This window comes from Gekko japonicus, unplaced genomic scaffold (assembly GCF_001447785.1).
Source record: "Gekko japonicus isolate JY-2015 unplaced genomic scaffold, Gekko_japonicus_V1.1 scaffold446, whole genome shotgun sequence".
In the NCBI taxonomy this organism is placed as follows: domain Eukaryota; kingdom Metazoa; phylum Chordata; class Lepidosauria; order Squamata; family Gekkonidae; genus Gekko; species Gekko japonicus.
Genome location: NW_015168058.1, coordinates 506,466 through 527,025, shown reverse-complemented (window position 1 = coordinate 527,025; position 20,560 = coordinate 506,466). Strand labels below are relative to the sequence as shown.

At 44.5% G+C, this 20,560-nt stretch overlaps 1 protein-coding gene across 1 annotated transcript in view; it reads right to left on the bottom strand.

Annotated features, from left to right (window-relative positions):
• Positions 1–20,560, bottom strand: part of AGBL2 (ATP/GTP binding protein-like 2) — a 71,055-nt gene that overhangs the window by 50,350 nt on the left and 145 nt on the right. The window contains exons 2-7 of the mRNA XM_015414502.1: positions 19,996–20,059; positions 16,973–17,104; positions 16,634–16,822; positions 15,522–15,629; positions 11,986–12,136; positions 10,463–11,242 (exon numbers count right to left, since the gene is read on the bottom strand). Of these exons, the coding sequence (XP_015269988.1) occupies positions 10,463–11,242; positions 11,986–12,136; positions 15,522–15,629; positions 16,634–16,822; positions 16,973–17,104; positions 19,996–20,059 (1,424 nt within the window). The remainder of the gene's footprint in view (positions 1–10,462; positions 11,243–11,985; positions 12,137–15,521; positions 15,630–16,633; positions 16,823–16,972; positions 17,105–19,995; positions 20,060–20,560) is intronic.

Below are 20,560 nucleotides of genomic sequence, written 5' to 3'. Positions count from 1 at the left end.
CCCCCCCCGCGAGTATCGCGGGTCCCCCCTTGTACATCTCTATTACTCTGGTTAATTTCACCAAAGTATAGATTTTCTTTACTATCAGTAACCGTTCTTGTAGTTCATGGGTATTATTTTGTTTCCAATACCTGGCAAAGACCCAACTATCAGTAGTAATCATATGCAAAGCTGATCTCTGGAAACATCAGTAAGATAATTCAGCAATCATGTCTCTGGCTTATAAGGGATTTGTATACCCAGCCCTATTGATAGTGATTTCGCCACTTGTTTCCAGAAGTTGGAGGGGCGCATACAAGACCACCACATGTGAAAGAAATCTGATCTGTCTTCATTCAACCTGAATGAAATTTATTAAGCCAGATCTGTACTCAAAGCTTGGTTATTAAGGACCAGTAGACAGGCCAATCTTCTGTTCCTACTATGCTAGTGGAAACTACACCAAGACTAAACAGTGGCATGATAAACCTTTGAGATAAAGAAAAGGGATGAACTAGACTTTGAATATGATTGATTACAGTATAGACAGATATATGATTTGTATAAGACAGATAAGAAGCAATTTGGGTTTAGAAAAGACTTTAATGAAATTGAACGTTTGTGGTTAGAAAGCGAAAATAAGTTGATATCCAAAATATATACTGTACTATTAAAGTGGTATACTGAGGATGAAACAGTTAAAGAACAAATGTTAAAATGGGTGATTAATATCAATAAAGAAATCTATGTCATCATGGGAACATTTATGGAAAAATTAGTTGAAAATATCAACTTGTAATAATGTAAAAGAAAATTGTTACAAAATGATGTATAGGTGGTATATGACTCTGAAAAAGATTGCTATCATGAATGATAATATGTCTAACAAATGTTGGAAATGTAAGAAACAAGAGGGTTAATTCTATCATATGTGGTGGACTTGTGATAAAGCAAATAAATATTGGACAGATATACATAGTGAGATGCAAAAATTTTTAAAGTGTACTTTTAAGAAAGAGCCAGAAGTACTACTGTTGGGACTTAAAATGGAAGAGGTGAATATGACTAAGAGAACTCTGATGTGGTATTTGATAACAGCAGCCAGAATGACTTTTGCTCAATCCTGGAAACAAGAAAAAGTGCCTGAAATTTGGGAATGGATTAGAAAACTACTTTTTATAGTGGGAATGGACAAATTGACAAGGAAATTGAACAATAAAGATCCAGAGGAGTTTATGGCGGACTGGATAGACTTTAAAGAATATCTGGAGAAAGATTGGGATGTGAAAAATAATCTATTTTGTTTTGATAATTATTAAAAAATAATTGATGTACTCCGATATATTGGATAGAGATAAGAAATATGTGTAAGAAATGGTTACCAATTAATTTTAATTGTTAATGTGTAAAGACGTAAAAATTAGAAGAGCAGAAAAAAGGGGAGTGGGTGGGACCACTGCGGCAAGCCAGAAGAGGGGATGGGGGTCAAAGAAAGGGATATGGGTTGAAAATATTGATTTAATGTTGAATTTGTTATAATATCCTACTAATAAAAATGTTTTTTTAAAAAAAACATAAAGTGATTCTCTGAGACCCCAAAAACAGAAATCACAAGAATAGTTGTAGAAACAAGAGACAAGGTGGCAACACTGACAGACATTCCCACAGTGTTCCCATGATATCCGCACATTAATCATGCACAGAAAGCACCAAGCAACATGGATGCCATGAGGTCACCCTATTCCATCTGCAACTCTTTCTACACATGAAATACAATAAGCTCCCAGAAAAGCCCATAGTATCTGTCTTCTCAGAGAGCAGAAACTGATGCATGCAATCACAAATTATATTTACTGGCTTCTCCTTCTTACAGCAGCTCCCCAAGGAACCCAGGAAACCACTGCAGAGGGTCCCCTCAGGACAAGACTAGGGAAGCAGCCACAACTGTCCCCCCTCCCCGATCTATTCATTCCAAGACACTGAAATTCTGGACAACACATCCAATTACCATGTCAGATTACACAGGGAAGCCATTGAAATTCATAAGCATAAACACAATTTCAACAAAAAAGAAGAGAGTTTAAAAATAAATAGGGCATGGTTTCCAGTCCTGAAAAACACAAAATGCTCTACATCTTACAACAGCACTACAGATAAGATTAGAATTTCGACAGCCAACCCATATGCAAAAGAACCTCCTCAGGAAAGCTCCTCCATTGGCATGTCACAGCCTGGGAAACTCTTACAAGATAATGACTCAGCCCTACCCCACCTTCCTGAGTAAATATAAATTACCCGCCTACCATTTTTCTCCTCACCTTGACACAGAGAGTACGCCATCTTTCTGTGTTATACCTCTGAGGATGCCAGTCATAGCTGCTGGTGAAACGTCTGGTACTACAATGCCAAGACCACGGCCATAAAGCCCTGAAAGACATGTGCTATGCGGGAGGAAAAGCTGTTGACACCACTCTCCAAGCTGTCAACTTCATTCGTGGCACGTCGTGTTATAGGAGAGGGGACTCGGTTAGGAACAGGAGGTCTTGTGATGGAGGAAATTGGTGGTAGACCCCCGCTGACAGATCGAGGATGGTTGAGAACCATGGTTGCCTCGGCCACCACAGGGTTATGAGGACGCAGTCCGCTCTGCTGCTGATGATTTTGCGGACCACTCTCAGAAGCAGAGGCAGTGGAGGGAAGAGGTAGAGAAATCCTCTGAACCACGGGTGGAAGAGACCATCCCCTAGAGATTGTGGGTCCCTGCCACCTCGGCTGCAGAACAGAGGACACTTTTTGTTCGCCCTGGTGGCAAAAATATCTATCTGGGGGAACCCCCACTCGCAGAAGAGTGGAAGAAGGTAAGTTGGATTCATTTCCCACTCATGCAGACTGAGTCCTGCCTGACTCAGGTGGTCTGCCTGCACATTCATGTGCCCTGGGAGGTGCATGGCGACTATGAAGATGTTGTGGGTGATGCAGAAGTCCCATAACCGAAGGGCAAGATTGCAGAGGCATTGGGAGACAGTGCCCCCTTGCTTGTTCACATAGCTGAGGGCAGTAGTATTGTCCATGAGGAACGTGACACACTTCCCCTTGATCAGGGGCAGGAAACTGGTGACAGCAAACTGTATCGCAAGCAGTTCCAGAAAATTGATGTGCCGATTCCGTTTTTGTGTGTCCCATCTGCCTCCAACACAAAGACCCATCATGTGGGCGCCCCAGCCGGAGAGGGAGGCATCTGTAAGGGTAATTTGGGGTGATGGCAGATGGAAGGGTGCTCCCTGGAAAAGGTTGGAGGGGACGGTCCACCAAAGTAAAGAGTCCTGTGCTTTGACAGGCGGGAATAGGTGGGTTGCGTGTGTGTCTCGCTCTGGATTGAAATTGCGGATAAACCAGAGTTACAGGTGGCGCATTCTCAACTTGGCAAAAACCAGGACTGATGTAGTAGCAGCCATGAGGCCGAGTAGCCTTTGTATTTGGAAGGCTGTCACTGAAGGCTGGGTACGCATGACAGTGGCTAGATTGATGATGTCGGTGGCTCTGTTTTGTGGCAGGTAGGCTGTGCAATTTGTGGAGTCCTGTAGCGCACCGATGTAGTGTATTTTCTGGACCGGTTGAAGTTGAGACTTCTCCAGATTTACTTGCAGACCCAAGTTTCCCAGGAGGGCTAGCGTCTTGTTGATGTTTGAGACTAGGGCGTCCCTGGAAGTCGCCACCAAGAGCCAATCGTCGATGTATGGGTAGATGGAGATACCCTTGAGATGGAGGAAGGCCACCATCATTGTCTTTGTGAAGACTCTCGGTGCACTTGAAAGGCCGAATGGCAGGGCTGCATATTGGTAGTGATGTTGACCAATTGCGAAGCATAGGTATTGGCAGTGGGACAGGTGGATGGTGAGGTGGAAGTAAGCGTCTTAGAGGTCGAGGGTGGCCATCCAGACGTTCTTCTGGAGAAGTGGCAGAATCTGCTGCAGGGACACCATGTCCTTGCTGCAAGGAAGCGGTGGTAGCTCACAAAGCAGTTTAGTGCCCGTAGATCTAGGATTGGTCGAACGCCTCCATCCCGCTTTGGAAACGTGAAATAGTGGGAATAGAATCCCCTGCCCTGTAGATGCAGTGGCACCGGCTCGATGGCTCCCTTCTGCAGAAGGATGGACACTTCTTCCAGAAGGGCTGGAGAAGGGGGTGTGGAGACGAAGACAGGAGTAATGGGGTTCTGAATGAATTCTATGCGGTAACCCTGGGTCAAGATGGACAGCACCCATTCATCTGTGGTGATGAGGCGCCAAGTTTGGAGGAAGGGGGTTAGATGGGTTGGATGTGACTGGAAGTCAAAAACCCTGCTTGGCGGACTTTGCCTGCTTACTGCGGGAAGACTGTTGTCTCGATCCAAATCTAGGTTTCTGAAATGTGGGCTTCTGGCCTCCAGAGGATGTACGTGGCCAACATTGCTGGTCAGGAGATTGACAGTTTGGGGTGCGTTTTTGCCGAGGTCTAGACCAGGGATGAGGTCAGTATTGCTGCCTCGTGAAGAAATGCCCAGAGCACGAGAAACTTTTATGCTTTTATTCGTAACTTGTAATATGGTGTCTGTAGTACTATTAAACAGACCAAGGCAATCGAAGGAGAGGTCCTCTACATATGACCTAGTATCTGGCTGTAGATTGGTGTTATGTAGCCAGGAATGTCTTCGGAGAGCTATGGCTGAAGCCATTGTCCTTGAGCAGGTTCTAGGGCGTGTTTAGAGGTATTAATTTGTTGTTTTACAAGCACCATGCCCTCCTTTTGTATGATGTGTTGGAGATACCCTTGAGATGGAGGAAGGCCACCATCATTGTCTTTGTGAAGACTCTCGGTGCACTTGAAAGGCCGAATGGCAGGGCTGCATATTGGTAGTGATGTTGACCAATTGCGAAGCATAGGTATTGGCAGTGGGACAGGTGGATGGTGAGGTGGAAGTAAGCGTCTTAGAGGTCGAGGGTGGCCATCCAGACGTTCTTCTGGAGAAGTGGCAGAATCTGCTGCAGGGACACCATGTCCTTGCTGCAAGGAAGCGGTGGTAGCTCACAAAGCAGTTTAGTGCCCGTAGATCTAGGATTGGTCGAACGCCTCCATCCCGCTTTGGAAACGTGAAATAGTGGGAATAGAATCCCCTGCCCTGTAGATGCAGTGGCACCGGCTCGATGGCTCCCTTCTGCAGAAGGATGGACACTTCTTCCAGAAGGGCTGGAGAAGGGGGTGTGGAGACGAAGACAGGAGTAATGGGGTTCTGAATGAATTCTATGCGGTAACCCTGGGTCAAGATGGACAGCACCCATTCATCTGTGGTGATGAGGCGCCAAGTTTGGAGGAAGGGGGTTAGATGGGTTGGATGTGACTGGAAGTCAAAAACCCTGCTTGGCGGACTTTGCCTGCTTACTGCGGGAAGACTGTTGTCTCGATCCAAATCTAGGTTTCTGAAATGTGGGCTTCTGGCCTCCAGAGGATGTACGTGGCCAACATTGCTGGTCAGGAGATTGACAGTTTGGGGTGCGTTTTTGCCGAGGTCTAGACCAGGGATGAGGTCAGTATTGCTGCCTCGTGAAGAAATGCCCAGAGCACGAGAAACTTTTATGCTTTTATTCGTAACTTGTAATATGGTGTCTGTAGTACTATTAAACAGACCAAGGCAATCGAAGGAGAGGTCCTCTACATATGACCTAGTATCTGGCTGTAGATTGGTGTTATGTAGCCAGGAATGTCTTCGGAGAGCTATGGCTGAAGCCATTGTCCTTGAGCAGGTTCTAGGGCGTGTTTAGAGGTATTAATTTGTTGTTTTACAAGCACCATGCCCTCCTTTTGTATGATGTGGGCTGCCTGACGCTTGTCTTCTGGAAGGTTTGCCAGAAGCTCGGAAAGCCTCTCCCACAAAGTGTATTGGTATCTACTCATACACGCTAAGTAGTTGGTGGTCTTCACCAATGTTCCCTCTAAGCTATGGAGTCTTGTGAGCAAAAATTCTACTTTGTGAGCTATGGGCATGAAAGTTGTGAGCCAGCAATTTGGCTACTGCATAAATTAGTTTGCTCTGGAGACATCCTACCCGAGCGGAGACAAAAATGTGTGAGCTGGAGGCTAAAAAACTGTGAGCTAGCTCACACTAACTCAGCTTAGAGGGAACACTGGTCTTCACCCCTAGTGCTCCAGTAGAGTAGAAACATTGTCCGAATGCATCTAGCTTTCTGCTCTCCTTGTCTGAAGGTGCAGAATGGGTTCTCTTTGACTTGGATGAGGAAGTGACTACCATGGCGTTTGGTTGAGGATGGGCAAATAAGAATTCCGCTCCTGTTTCCTGGACTCTATACATATGGCCCAAGTGATGTGTGAACACTGGAGCCGATGATGGTTTATCCCATGGAGCTGCCTGTAACAGGACCGTGGACATGGGTAGTGCTATAGCCGTCGATGTATCGAGTTGTACCACATCGAAAATGGCATCTGTAACCTGTGGTTGTGGTTGTACGACTGAAAGGCCAAGGGAGTGGGCCATTCTTTTTACAAGATCTCCGTAGGAAGTTAAATTGTCTGATGGAGATATAGGTTGGTCGTCGGCTACTGCCTGGTTAGGAGACGGCTGGTCAGGGGAGCTGTGCACATCTGAAGCCCCTGTATCAGAATCCTCATCCACAGTCAGAGGAATCGGGCTCTGGTAATTGTACCGGAGTGGTTTTGATCTGACTGGTTGGATCTGTTGACGGTGGGATAGGGGGACTGGGAGGACGATATTGATCCGGTCAATGTCGAGGAGGGTCATCAGATGGATGATCCGGAGGACAGGAGAGAGCTGCTGAGGGCCTCGATCTATGGGGTGACTGTGATCTGTGGGCAGAGTAACGATCCCAATCAGAGTAACCTGCTGGAGTCAACCACGGCATGGATGCAGGTGGATAAGCCCCATAGAGATAGTGCAGTTGGCGGTGATCCCAGGAGAGAGGAGGAGGTGGTGGGGGCAGGAAGACTTGTGGGGATCTACTCCTAGAGCGGGAGTGTCTGGGAGACAGCATAGGATCTTGTCTCCGTGAGCGGCCCCTAGTAGCCCGATCATCGATATCGAAGGGCCGATCCTCAGCAAACAGACGGGGAGGATGACATTGAGTGTTTGGAGGGATCTGTCGATGCCAACCTGGATCGATATCAGCATGGAACTCCAAGACAGTCGATGTCGATGACTGAGCAGAGGAAGAGCGATCCGTGCCCAGGGGACGACTGAGGATCTCGACATTATCGATGTCGGTGAAAGGACGCATATCGACCAGCGTGTCGTGGTCTAGCTGGTGTATCGGAGAGTCCATCAGCTGGATGATCGGTATCGGTGGAGCGACTGTAGCCTCCGATACTGCCGTTGGAGCGGGGGGCACCTTAGGGGCATTACCCGGTGCAGGACCCGTGACTTTTCCAGACTTCGTCCCCTTTAGGGCCTTAGAGGAGCCCTTTTTGGCAGACTTGTGCTCTTTACCCGACTTCTTCTTTTTCACGGGAGTGGATGCCGAAGAGTGTGCCGTCGATGCCGAACGCTTCGATGTCGACTGGACGATGTCAGACGAGGACTTCGATACCGATGTCGATGGTCTTACCGGTACTTCTGGATCCATGGTGGAAGCTGGATTTAGCGCCGATTCAAGTACCGCCGCTCGGTTTTTCCTAGTTTGATTTGAAAACATGGCACAGTGTCGACTGGACTCCGGCCGGTGTGTCTAGCCAAGACAAAAAATGCAAAGGGTGTGGCTGTCAGGTGGAGCGAGCTTACTGCCGCAACCTTTGCAACGATTGAAAAAGGCCCACTTCTTCTCCATAAAATAAACAAATAGAGAAGAAAAAGAGGTGAGGGGGCGAAGGCCAAACTGAGGTAAACGAAAAACGTCCCCCTCAACTAAATAAAGTCCTTTTTTTTTTTTTTTAAAGAGAACAACAAATAAATCAAGGTAAAAGCAAAAAATAAAGAAAACTGAAGAGAAATCCGAAGAGCCTCTGAGGAAAAATAGCTACCGATCAGACCGATGAAAAGAAGGTGCTTCCAGCGCGGCGGAAAGAAAGGAACTGGCAGGATGTCTGCACCCACCCCTCTGGGCATGCGTGGTGGGGTTCCTGCACATGCCTGAGGCCCGGGAGCGAAAATCCGTTAAGAGCTTGCTACAATACCGATCGATCCAGCGCAGGCGCACTGTATCCCATGGGTGTGAAGCACAGAGACCATGTCGAAGATCATGTTAGAGCCCCCTTCACTTGTTCACACATTCCACAAAAAGTACCCTCTCAAACCGGCAGGTTGAACAAACCTTTGGGGGGACAGGATGTCAAACTCGCTCTGCATTTTATGGCTTGTTTGTCATGGCAACCGAGGGGAGGGTGTGGAAGGTTGTGAAACTGAAATGCTTTCGCTTTGCCAGGCCGCTTTGAAGTAGCGTGCATCCTTATCACCTCTGAGAACCCAGATGTCCTTGGTACTCAGCTTTCGCAGCTTGGTTTCATCTTACATACCAGAGGGATGGCATAGTAGTGGAGAGTAGTTTGCCGTTGCTTTTGGCAGGCAGAATAACAAGGGGTGATTGGTCCTGGGACTTTAGGGCCCCTGTTTGAATATTGTATATCTGTTGCATTCGCGCCTTTAACCTCAGTTCTAACACAACCAGTGTCCAGTCTGGATCCTATCAATGTCTCAATAAACCTATCATTCTCCAGAGTGAATGTTGTTGGGAACCGATTTATTCAGGAGTCACAGAATCATAGAACCACAGAATCCTAGAGTTGGAAGGGGCCATACAGACCATCTAGTACAACCCCCTGCCCAACGCAGGATCAGCCTAAAGCATCTCTGACAAATATTCGTCCAGCCTCTTCTTGAAAGCTGTCAGTGAAAGGGAGCTCACCACCTCCCTAGGCAGCTGATTCCACCTGACAGCTCCCTCCCCTCCCCAAACTCTGCCCTTCTCAGGCTTTCCCAGCCTGGAGCTGGCAACCCTATTAGTTTGGCTTCCAATAAGAACACGGTATACCAAAACTTTAAAATCAATCATTGCAATAACTATATATCAGCAGCAGCATTCTAACATCATTTAAAAGAAGCATCAAGGCAAAACAAATCACAAAACACCTAAACTAACCAAACATCTGGGTAAACACAATAGCATGACCAGTGTTCCCTCTAAGCTGAGTTAGTGTGAGCTAGCTCACAGTTTTTAAGCCTCCGGCCCACAGATTTTCACCTTCGCTCAGGAAGGATGGCTCCAGAGCAAACACAGTAGCCAAATCACTTGCTCACAACTTTACTGTTGGTAGCTCACAAAGCAGAATTTTTGCTCACAAGACTCCACAGCTTAGAGGGAACATCGAGCATGACACTAGAAAGATTAAGCAATATATTGGGTGGCCCCATTTGAGGAAGGCATCCACCTCATTTCTGATGGTATAGACACCCAAACAAGTTCCCGAAGATCTTAATTCCCAGGCACATTGGTAGGGGAGCAGGCAACTGCTTTGTGAGAAGCCTAGTAGCTCCATGTGAAACACCGAGTCAGTGGGAAACGGGAGATAGTGAAGTGACTTCCACAAGATAAAGCTTACTGTTTTGATGTTCTGGATAGGTATGGGAGATACAGCAGGACTTTAACTCACCTCAGACCTAGAGACTCTCTACACAGTCCTGTGAAACACCACAATGTAGCCCTTGTATCCCCCCCCCCCAACCTAGACCCTTGGTAGAATAGCCTAGCTTTAGCCTGCAAGAGATCCCAAGTTTGATTCCTGGCAACGGTCTTGCAGGAGAAAAGGCTAAGAAGTGATGCATATGTATCTGAGATAGTGTAGTAAGATAGCCAGAGTGAGTCGCATAAGGATCAATGGCTCCTGGGTGCCAGTCATTTGGATCTTAAGTGTTCGTTCCACATGAGCCTCCCTTCTTCCATTGCTGAGGCAGTCCTCTGCTGCGAAGTGTGCGTCCTCCGATGACAGACACTTCCACTTGCACAGGGATCATTGTTTTTCAGGGACCCTCAAAGTGCTTAGTGCAAGAGGAATGTGCCCCGCAGCAGAGGACTACCTCAGCAATAGATGAAGAGAAATATATGTGGAACAAAAGGATTCAAGGTGATATACTGATAAAGATTACACAAAGTACGGTATGTAGTAAAAGACGAAGAACAGCAGCTGATGAAGCAGGCGAATCCTGTTAAGTCACAGAAGGATAGTGTTGTCCTAATTACCACTTCTTTTCCTACCTAAAGCCTACCAGCCTTTCTCCCAAATGCAATCTAAATTCTGTATCCATATTATTGAAAATTAAACAAATGTGCAACATCTATTCTATCTGGAAAGGAACTCCAACATATTTATTCACCCCTGTGCTTTCAAATAGGGCATGCATTTTCTTTCCTTTGTACAGTTCTGCAGCTCACCCATTCTGCTCTAAGACACTGAGATGCAATTCATGCAATCCTTCATCACTCACCTCTTGATCATGGCCCGAGTGTGCCAAATGCAGGGGAAAGATTCCTTTAATACTGTCCTGTAGTTCCTGTTCAAGTCCCTTCCTGCCAGCGAGCAACGGTAGTTCCCAACAATCACCCCATCAGGGTTTAGCATGGGCACAATCTTGAATATGAAGAGATCCCGGAGGAGCTGAGCGTCAAGAGAATCACTTAAGATGAAATCCAGGAAGCCTCTCATCACCCAGGAACTATTTGTCTCCCCAGGATGGACCCGGGCACTTAACACAACAGCTCTCTTTGCAGCAGCAGCAACGGAGCTCTTGGATGGATTGGTAATGGTGAGGAGGTATACTGTGTTCCCAGCTAGACTGTTGCACAGAGGGCGAACTTTGCAATACTGAGAACGGAGAGGATCATTTACTAAAGTCAAGAGGTAGTGCTGCAAGTCAGAATATGTGTATGGATAGAAATGAGCAAAATAACATGTGTCATGGCTGTGTGGAAAACACACTGTCCAGGTGAGGCAATACAATGTCTGACCATCCTTTGTGTTATATTTATAATATCCGATATCACTACCCTCTCTTCTCCAGCCAATACCATTACGTTCCGCATCCTTCTGAGAGTATAGGAGAGGCTTCATTCCCATGCTGTAGAGACTCTTGGATTTCATCAAATTGACAATGGTGAAGCGATAGGTGACAGCCTTCCTCGTATTTTGTACTTGAAAGTAGAACCATTGCGTATGCTTGCTGGTATAAAGATCCGTTCGCAACGTGAGCTCATATTCATACTCGCCTCTGAAATGCAGCCGTCATGAAAAGAAAATGCTTAGAAAGCCAGCAGTAATATTCCCCTACAGAAAAAACATTCAGCATACAACCAAGCATGCACCCTAGAGGCAGAGATGCTCCATCAAATGGGTAGCAGCATACTGGGTTGATATAGTTTGAAGTCACAGTGAGAATTTTTCCTGTCTTGACTGGAAACACTCCCTGTGTTAACAAAAAATATGTTCTTCCAATACTGCAGCCTGCTGGCTACATGTGGTAATAAACTTCGCTTTCAGACCTAAAATTCTTCAGCCTAAAAACCATTTATGCTCACAGAAACATTCATATTAATGTAGGATCATAACATCATGTGCTCATTGCCAAGACAGTGAATTAGTTATGATGGAAGGCTCACGAAAGGACAACACTGAAATGGAGACTCTCCTCTCCACACCTTACAGCTCCAGCTGGTTTACTACAGAGACCTAACAGAAGATTCCTGAACATACTGAACATATTGAAGAAGGGATTTGGATATATTGTAATAATGAAAGCTATTTAACTTGTAAAGAGCTGCACTCGGTGAGACTGGAGGCATTTATAATGGACACACACTGATTCTTAAAAACAACAATATACAAGTGCATAACAAAAGCTCAACAGAACCTAGGCCTTAGTCAAGATTTTTTCCCTCCTCTCTTGGATTCAGATAACTGTGTGCTGCTGTACAATTTCCAACCCACATACAATTTCCAGTTTCCCTTACTCACACCCTGACAGCTTTCTGGAGGTTCCCACTCTCAAAGCGTGATTCAAACCACAATTTAGTATCTTCTGGACCTCTTAAGCTCATTGCAGCTGACTTCATGGGCTCTTGTGTCCCTCCAACTCGGGAACTGGTGAAAAAGGTACCCTTGATGGCTGCAGGAGAAGAGGCAAGACTGTCTAAAAAGCATTGCAGATTATGATCACCCTAACCAGGAATGTGTCCCTATCCCACAAAATCCTTAGCTTGATCTTCTACATTTGCTACTAGCTGTGAAACATTTAATGCCCATGACTAAAACATATTAGGTATCAGCTGACTAACATGATGTCAAAGAGGCCACTTTTGCTATTTTCTAAGAAGCAAATATAATTAGAAACTGACAGTTTCTTTCTCTTGTGGTGGCTAGGCCAAGGCAAAGAGGGCAATTTTCTCTCAGTGTTTTATAATGAAAAGTAGTTGAAGAAGTATTCAGATATGATTGGAAAAGAAGAGGAGTTGCTTAAATCTCTCCCTGTGAGTTCTTTTCCCATCAAATCCATCTTTCACAAGCTACTTCTCAATCGACAGAGTGAAAGGTACAACAGGTAAAGTTTTCTTCAGGTGAAAAACCAAACAGGAGGATTCTGAGTAGAAAAACAGATAGAGTGACATCTCCACCTTCTGCAAACCTCACAAAAAAGCCAGGAGACTTATCTTTGTCTGCTGTGGTCAAGACTGTCTAATAATGGAGTTATGAGTTAGGCGTAGGCCTAATTACGCATTACACTATTTAGGTGCTTGCCCCATATGTCATGTCTGCCCTGGGGGGTCCTTATTATTTATCAGAGTTATACCCCGCCCTCCCCGCCAAGGCCAGCTCAGGGTGGCTTACATAAAAGAAAAGACACATCAATAACAATGTAAACAATCTTAAAAATGTCTAAAACATTCCAACATTAAAAGATGCTGTAAACATTAAATACTACTAAAAGTGGACAGATTATTAAACGATGGCGGCCATCAATCAACAGCATAATCTGGTGATCAGTCCATAGATCTATCCCGATGCTTTGCAAGCCTCAGACCAATCAACAACGTAAACAGCATGGTAAATCAGCATGGTAAATCGGTCCAAATTGCAGGGAGCTTAGCACCAATGCTCCGTGCAAGCTGTCATCTTGGATATCCAACTTGGACATCTTGTCAGACATGCACTGAGAATTCTTTGTTAACACCTAATTCCCAGGCATACAGAAGACTGATTTGTACTGGGACTCTTATGCATGGGGAGAGGGGACTTCAGAGTCCCCCTATGCCATTCTTCTGACTTGAAATGAACCCGAGGAGCCACTATTTGCTCCATGAAGGAAATTTTTGGATAGCCCATCGGTACATGTATAGCCCATTAGTACATGTAAACTTCACCAGTGGAACAAACAGCCGTTCCTTGGGACCATTTGCGTTTGACAAAATGGCACAAGGTGGGAGGCTTAAGTCCCCAATGCAAATTGGGCCCTTGCACACACCTGGAAATTAAGTTTCAACACATAAACCAAGTGTGTGGTTGAAACAGGCAAGTGGTGTGATTGGTGAGTGACAGAGAGGGGGAGGGGTTTTGGAAGTGATGCAGTGTGGATGATATTTATGTCTGTCAAGAGTGACAGTTAGTGAGATGACTGTTGAGAAAGACAGTTAAGTCAGTTAAGCTATGTATGAGTGGAAGGAGACTCATCCCTGTGTGGGATAATTTGGTTCTGTGTAGTAAAAGAGTTAAGCAGTTTGTTCGTTTTAAGGTCTGAGAGAGAGAAGTCTTGTGTGTGTTATGAAAAGTTGAAGCATAAAGAAACAGTAACCGTATATGGCCTAAGGAAAATATTGTTACAAAGTGACATGCCCAGATCCCTGTCAGTAAGAAGGAAAAGTGTGTGAAATATCAAAAAAATCTACTTTTATTTAAGATACCAGTTCTGAAAGAAATTCTTCCCAGGAAACACATAGACCCTCGTGAACGCCTAAAACCCTCGACATACCTACCCAGAAATAGAGAAAGCATAAAGGTTTGGAAATCCTTTTAAAATTTCCTGGTGGCAGCTGGATATATAGAGTAAAAACAAAACAGAAAGAACATTTTAAAGTAAACCCAGACCTCCCCAGTTAAGGGGTCGTCACACTGCTTCTTTAAGTTCACAGCACAGGTCAGCAGGCTAGCTCCTATGATGTCGTGAAGACACCTCTCCCCCTCCCCAAAGCCCAGAACTGTTTTGCAAAGTTGAGGGTTTTTTTAAAAAAAAAAAGTGGAAGGAGGATATATAAATGGGCATGCACTACTTTCAAAGATAAAGAAGACAGCATGGGGAAAAGGCAAGTTGTCAGCTGATCCAGCATTTCATTTTCTGGCATGTATATGTGCAAGTGAAGCCATGGCCACACTGTGGGTGGACACACTGTGAACACTATTTAAGTATTACAGATGTAAAGTACATCCATATGTAATGCTTTTTAAAAAAGAAATTATCATGATTAAGATGCTTATATGATCTCAGTTCTATGGAAGATATCAGTTCTTTGCGCTGATGTGAATTAAGCCTTCCATCAGTGATGAGCATCTCTCCACATGAACAGATACACAGAACAGTAAATCTATATTTTCTATTCCAAAACCAAACAACAACAAATATAAACTGAGTACGTCCGCCATACACATCTTCATAATCAAAAATACTGTTCCACAGTATGAGGAAAATATAATTTGGAACATACAGACACATATAAAAAGGCTACAGCTGGGAGAAAACTTGGGTTCAAAATGTTCTTTGAAGTTTTTTCCCCACAGCAGCTCAAACTGCTCAACAGTGGTCCCTGCCACACAGCAGGGAAAAGGACGGTCGAACTGCGGCTAATCTGAGCCGCATCAAAGTTGAGACGCCGCGGCGGGATCTCACGGATCCGAGCCGCGGCGCCGTCGCTCCCTGGCACGATCAGATGCCGGGGAGAAAGCGACGGTGGAAAGGGGAGCCTGGCGAACTGCGCATGCTCACACATGTGCAGTTCGGCCAGGAGCCGGGGATGCGCCGGTGCAAGGACGCGCCGGCGATCCCACGGCCGCACTTGCCGCGGCCCAATCGAAAGAACCACCCAGGTAGGTGGTTGTTTTTTGGTGCGCTGTATGGGCGGGATGGGACGGATCGGAGACGGTAGCATGACGTTCCCCAGATGTTGCTGTGGGATCGTGCCCGTTTGCCCCGGCCCCGTTCAGTCCTTCTCCCGGCCTAAACGGCTCGTATGAACAGGGCCAGTGACAGACAAGGTGCTATTTTAAACTGAGCAGCAACCTGATCATAAAACACATTAGTAAAGATCAATAAAAAGCAATGTAGTAGAATCGAAAGAATTTTTTTGAAAACATTACGTATTTAATGCAGCTATGATATTTTCAGGTTAAATCAGGCTATTTTCAGATTTTACATTGCTGACTTGTTCTTATTTACCAAGAAAAATCTGATATTATATATGGTATGCCTTATTAACATCTTAATCTCAGACGATCTATGCCAATACCTGGTTCTATGTAGTAAACAATAGTTCCATACTCCTCTCCCATTACTTGTGGCGCTGTTTCATTTCCTGTTGGCTGATAGAAAGGTTCAGGTTCAGTAGGAACCCACTCTAGCAAAACACAAAATAAAATACATTTTTTCATTACTGCTTTATTTGTACATTCAGAGAAAATTAAATTTTATTTACTTATATGTTGGATTTATCTATTGCCCAATCCCTGTATCGCTCTGAGCGATGTACAACAAAGTTAAAATCACTAAATAATAACTGAGATATTTGTCCCTTCACCAGTTTCTTGCTGTATTTCAATTTCAGTTCAGTTCAATCCCAAATAACTATTTTGGTATGACAAGGCATATAAATATCAGAAAGGATTTATTAGGAAATTACTACTTAAACTGGAAAGCTATGTAACAGTATATGCACTGTAAAATAGCTGGGCCCTGGTTAAACAGGAGCAGATAAAGTATTTATTCAAAGACATAGACTTCCTCGGTAATCAATCTCTTGGGAACTGTTTTACAAGAATTTTTACTAGACATCAGGATGACAGAAATAAGGGTATGATGAAAATGTGCAGCTGATACAAAGTTATGATAACAATACACAGATGTTGCACAAAATTAACTGGGTGACTTCATGAATTAAAGCAATAACCATTGAACAGACATTAATGTAAGTAAGTTTACATGTGGGGAAAACAACATGAGTACGGAGTTCTCAAACATAAAATAATGCATATATTATATTTTGCCTACTTCTTCATCAGAAAAAAACACTGTGAAATGGTCTTTTCCAAACACAAACTATGCTTTAATCTAGAATAGATTTAAATACCTTGAGAATTCCTGCTCTACCTTTTTGCTGTGAAAAAAGTTTTTGTTTGAATAAAGTTTGTTTTTAAAAAGTTTTTGTTTGAATTCTAAAAAAAACTGTGTATCATATTTAAGTATTAGCCCAAGAGGCTCTTAAATTTGAAGTCTATTTTCAGTGTGGATCAGTACTAATGGAAACAAAGATCTCTCCAACCACAGTTCCTGCACAGCCAGTAACAGTTACAGCACAATATCATTCATGCAAAATATTACATTCCAACCCATAACTCAGATTACCAATGTGGTGGATGTGATCCTGGATTACTTCACATTCTATTGGCCAACGTGGGGCCAAAAGTGAATCTTTACAGTTCGGAAGAGAAAAAAGGTTCCGAGGTTCTCGTAAGCGCAGAACACCAGGATCTGCTGGATGGTCAAGCATAAGTTGCTTGCTTTTAAGAAGCGCTGTCTTCACCATAAATGAACCTGCAAAAAGAAAAAGAGAAAAAAGAAAGAAAAATAGCATAGTGCCATTTACTTCTTAGCAGGTTCCCAGGGAGCATGCTGCTACGAGGGCTGAAGGAGGCATTTCTTTCTTTGCAGGGCGATCCTCACTTGGGCTTTCAGCTTACTTACAGAGTAGCTTCTTGTCTTCATGAAGTTCTGAGCTAACCCTCTTTTGGAAGTTGCTTGGCTTTAACATGTACTGAGAGCTCTTCTCCCAGTTCTCAAGAGGCAAAGAGGAGTTCTGAAGAGCTTGTTCATCACCTAAGAAGAACATTATTACTGCTGTTACTCCTAGTGCTGCTGTGAAACCCTTATCACTTCAACCATTTGAACCTAACCTGAACAAATACCAGCCAATGTCCATTATTTCATCCGTAATTCTTGCAATGAGCCACTACACTGAGACAACAAAAACCAACTTTAAAAACAACTAAAATTGTATTGGCATGATCACATTTTTCTACATTAGTAGCATATCAATATCAGCTGCACAACATGGACTTTGTTAAACTAAATATGTATAACGTATGAACATCAGATTAGACAGACAAAGACATTAATTCTAGATACTCAAATTTAGAAGTAAATGCTATTAAAATCAATGAGATTTGATTGAAAGCAAAAACTATTAGGACTGAAGAGTAATGGAAAAGGTGGTGCTTTATTTTCTCCAGCACTAAATTAGAGGTGCTATCTTGATATTTTCACCAGTTCGTAAATGCACAGATTTTAAAATATTGATTGAAAGGTTGACAATGGTTCTTTTGCACTTAAATTAGGCCACAGAGATTCTCCTAATTACTCAAGAGAAAACAAATGTGTGAAGAGTTACTGGCAAGCCCAGAAAATGTATTTTTGATACCTATTTGGAAACAGCTACATTGGCTGCCAATCTGTTTCTGAGTTCAATTCAAGGTGATAGATATGACCTTTAAAGCCCTTCATGATCTGGGACTCATATATTCAAAGAATCATCTTCTTCCATATGTATCTGTGCATCAACTACAGTAAGCAGGCGGCCATATGTTGGCTAGCTCACCATTTAGGGTGGCCCATCTGGCATCAATCATTGTGGCTCCAGGTCTGTGGGAGGGGCTCTTCAGGAGGTGCTGCAAGGTCCTGCCTGTTTGTCAGAGCTTCTGAGTATGAATCGGCAGGGGCTGGGTGGAGGGATTTGGGGTTTGTTCTTTTATTTTTTGTTTTTACACTGAAAAATGTTTTTAACTATTATTGTAAGTTGCCTTAAGAACATAAGAACATAAGAGACGCCAATGTTGGATCAGGCCAAAGGCCCATCCAGTCCAACACTCTGTGTCACACAGTGGCCAGAAATACCAGTGCCATCAGGAGGTCCAGCAGTGGGGCCAGGACATTAGAAGCCCTCCCACTGTTGACCCCCCCCCCCCAAGCACCAAGAAGACAGAGCATCACTTGCCCCAGAGCCCCTAGCTATACCTTGTGGCTAATAGCCACTGATGGACCTCTGCTCCATATGCTTATCTAATTCCCTTTTGAAGCCGTCCATGCTTGGAGCACCCACCACTTCCTGTGGCAGTGAATGCCTTGGACCACTGAAGAAAGGTGAGAAATAAATGTTTTAATAAATCAATAATAAATACATTTTCTGGCTTTCTGGGGTATCCTATATTCCCAGCATGACCAGATAGCTGAGCAAATAATGAGACAGTTGGTGAATCAGATGCAGCTGGTGGAAGGTGCTCCTGACCACTATGCCAAATAGCAAGACATGGTCCATGAGTACCCCAAGTCCTTAACCTGCTCTGAAAAAGCCAACATCGCTCTATCTCAAACAAGAAAATTCAGTCCCTCTAGAATATCTGCCTTCCCCATCAGCATTACCTGTATCTTGCCTAGATTCAGCTTCTGTTTGTTATGCCTTAGCCATCTGACCACAGCATCAAATTACCAGTTTATAACCAAGATGGATGCATCTGGAGGCTTGCAGGAATGGATCAGCCATGATTCCATTGAGCACCACTTCAGTGTCCACAAGAAGCCCCTCAGTGCATGTCTGCTGCACATCTATGCCTCCAGTGTCAGAAATACAGAGCTGGGTATCATCTGCATATATACACACGCACACGTACATTTATACACACACACACACACAGAGCATGGGTGAGAGAACAGAACACTGTGGCACTGTACAAGATAAATTCAACCCAGTTGATTTGGCACTTCTAGTTGAAATCCTTTGTGTCCAGTCAGATAGAAAAGAGTAAAACCACCAAAGGGTTACATCCTCAATACCAACTCCATATTCAAGCTTATGGATAAGAATAGTCAACTGTGTCAAAGGCTGCTGAGAGGTCCATAGTATCAACAGAGAAGATTGTCCCCTGTCCATCTTTAAATGAGGATCGTCCACTAGTGTAACTAAAGCTGTCTCAGTACCAAACACAGGCCTGTGTCAGCTAAAGCTGCCATGAGTAGGGAGAGGCTTTCTAATTGCTTTGCATTCCTTCCCATGCGCTTAATTGCTTCACAGCTGCAATGCTTATCTGTAAAGAGTTACTGAAGGAGTTGTGGTGTCTACCTTCCATGGGATCATCCTGGTTCCCAGCTTCGCTACCGTTAGAGAATCTTGCCATCGCCCGCGCGCGGGAGCCCATCTAATTGGGTATTGCTAGGGGGGAGGCGCATACGAATGCCCTATATCCTATTATGCACACAGGTAACCCGCCATTCCTAACAGTGTTCATGTTACTGCATCTATGGCTTTTCAATAAAAGTAAAGCCTTCCTGGAAGCGTGTACTTCCTTGTTTTGCTGTGGATCCTGACAGCCTGAAGCCAAACTGAAATGGGCCAAAGGCAGAAGTGTCATCCAGAAAGGCCTGGACCAGCTCTGCCACCACACAATCTGTGACCTTCTGTAGAAAAGGTAAATTGGAGACTGGCCTGTAACTGGCCACCTCATCCGCAGCCTATGAAGCTTTTTTGTGCAAAGGTCTAATAACTGCCTCCTTCAAAGGTCTAGGGAGAGCCCCCTCCTTCAGGGAGGAATGGATGGTTTTCACTAATGGCTTCAATACCCTTTCCCAGCAAGAAAAGCCCTGCAACACGGAAGATCAACTTGTTATAAGGTTCAACAGATGGAAAAGATCCGTCAGGCTGGAGCCTATGTTCTTACCTCTGAAGTAGCCATAGTACTGGAGATGTTGATACATAAATCTTTCGTAGGGATCTTTAAAATGCTGTGGAAGGAAAAGTACTGAGCATTGAGAAAGGTGGGATCTTCTGCTTATGGTCTCAATCTCATTTAACAAAGACTGCTCTTGAGGCTAGCAAAGTTTGGCGAAGTGCGGGGACTCTAATCTGGGAGAACCGGGTTTGATTCCCCACTCCTCCTCCACTTGCGCCTGGCTGGATGACCTTGGGTCAGTCACAAGCTCTGGCACAGCTGTTCCTGAAAAAGAGCAGTTTCTGTCAGAGCTCTCTCAGCCCCACCCACCTCACAGGGTGTCTGTTGTGGGGAGGGGAAGGAAAAGGAGTTTGTCAGCCGCTCTGAGACTCCAAGTGAAGGGCAAGGGGGTATAAATCCAGTCTCCTCCTCCTCCTCCAAAAAAAGGAAGTGATAGAAACATCTAAAACGAGGCCCAGAAATGTTGGTCTCACAATACGCTTCCACTCGTCTCAAAGTACAGCCAAAAGGAGTCAAAGCTTCCTTGTGGACATGGCCTCTGCTGAAGCCCCCC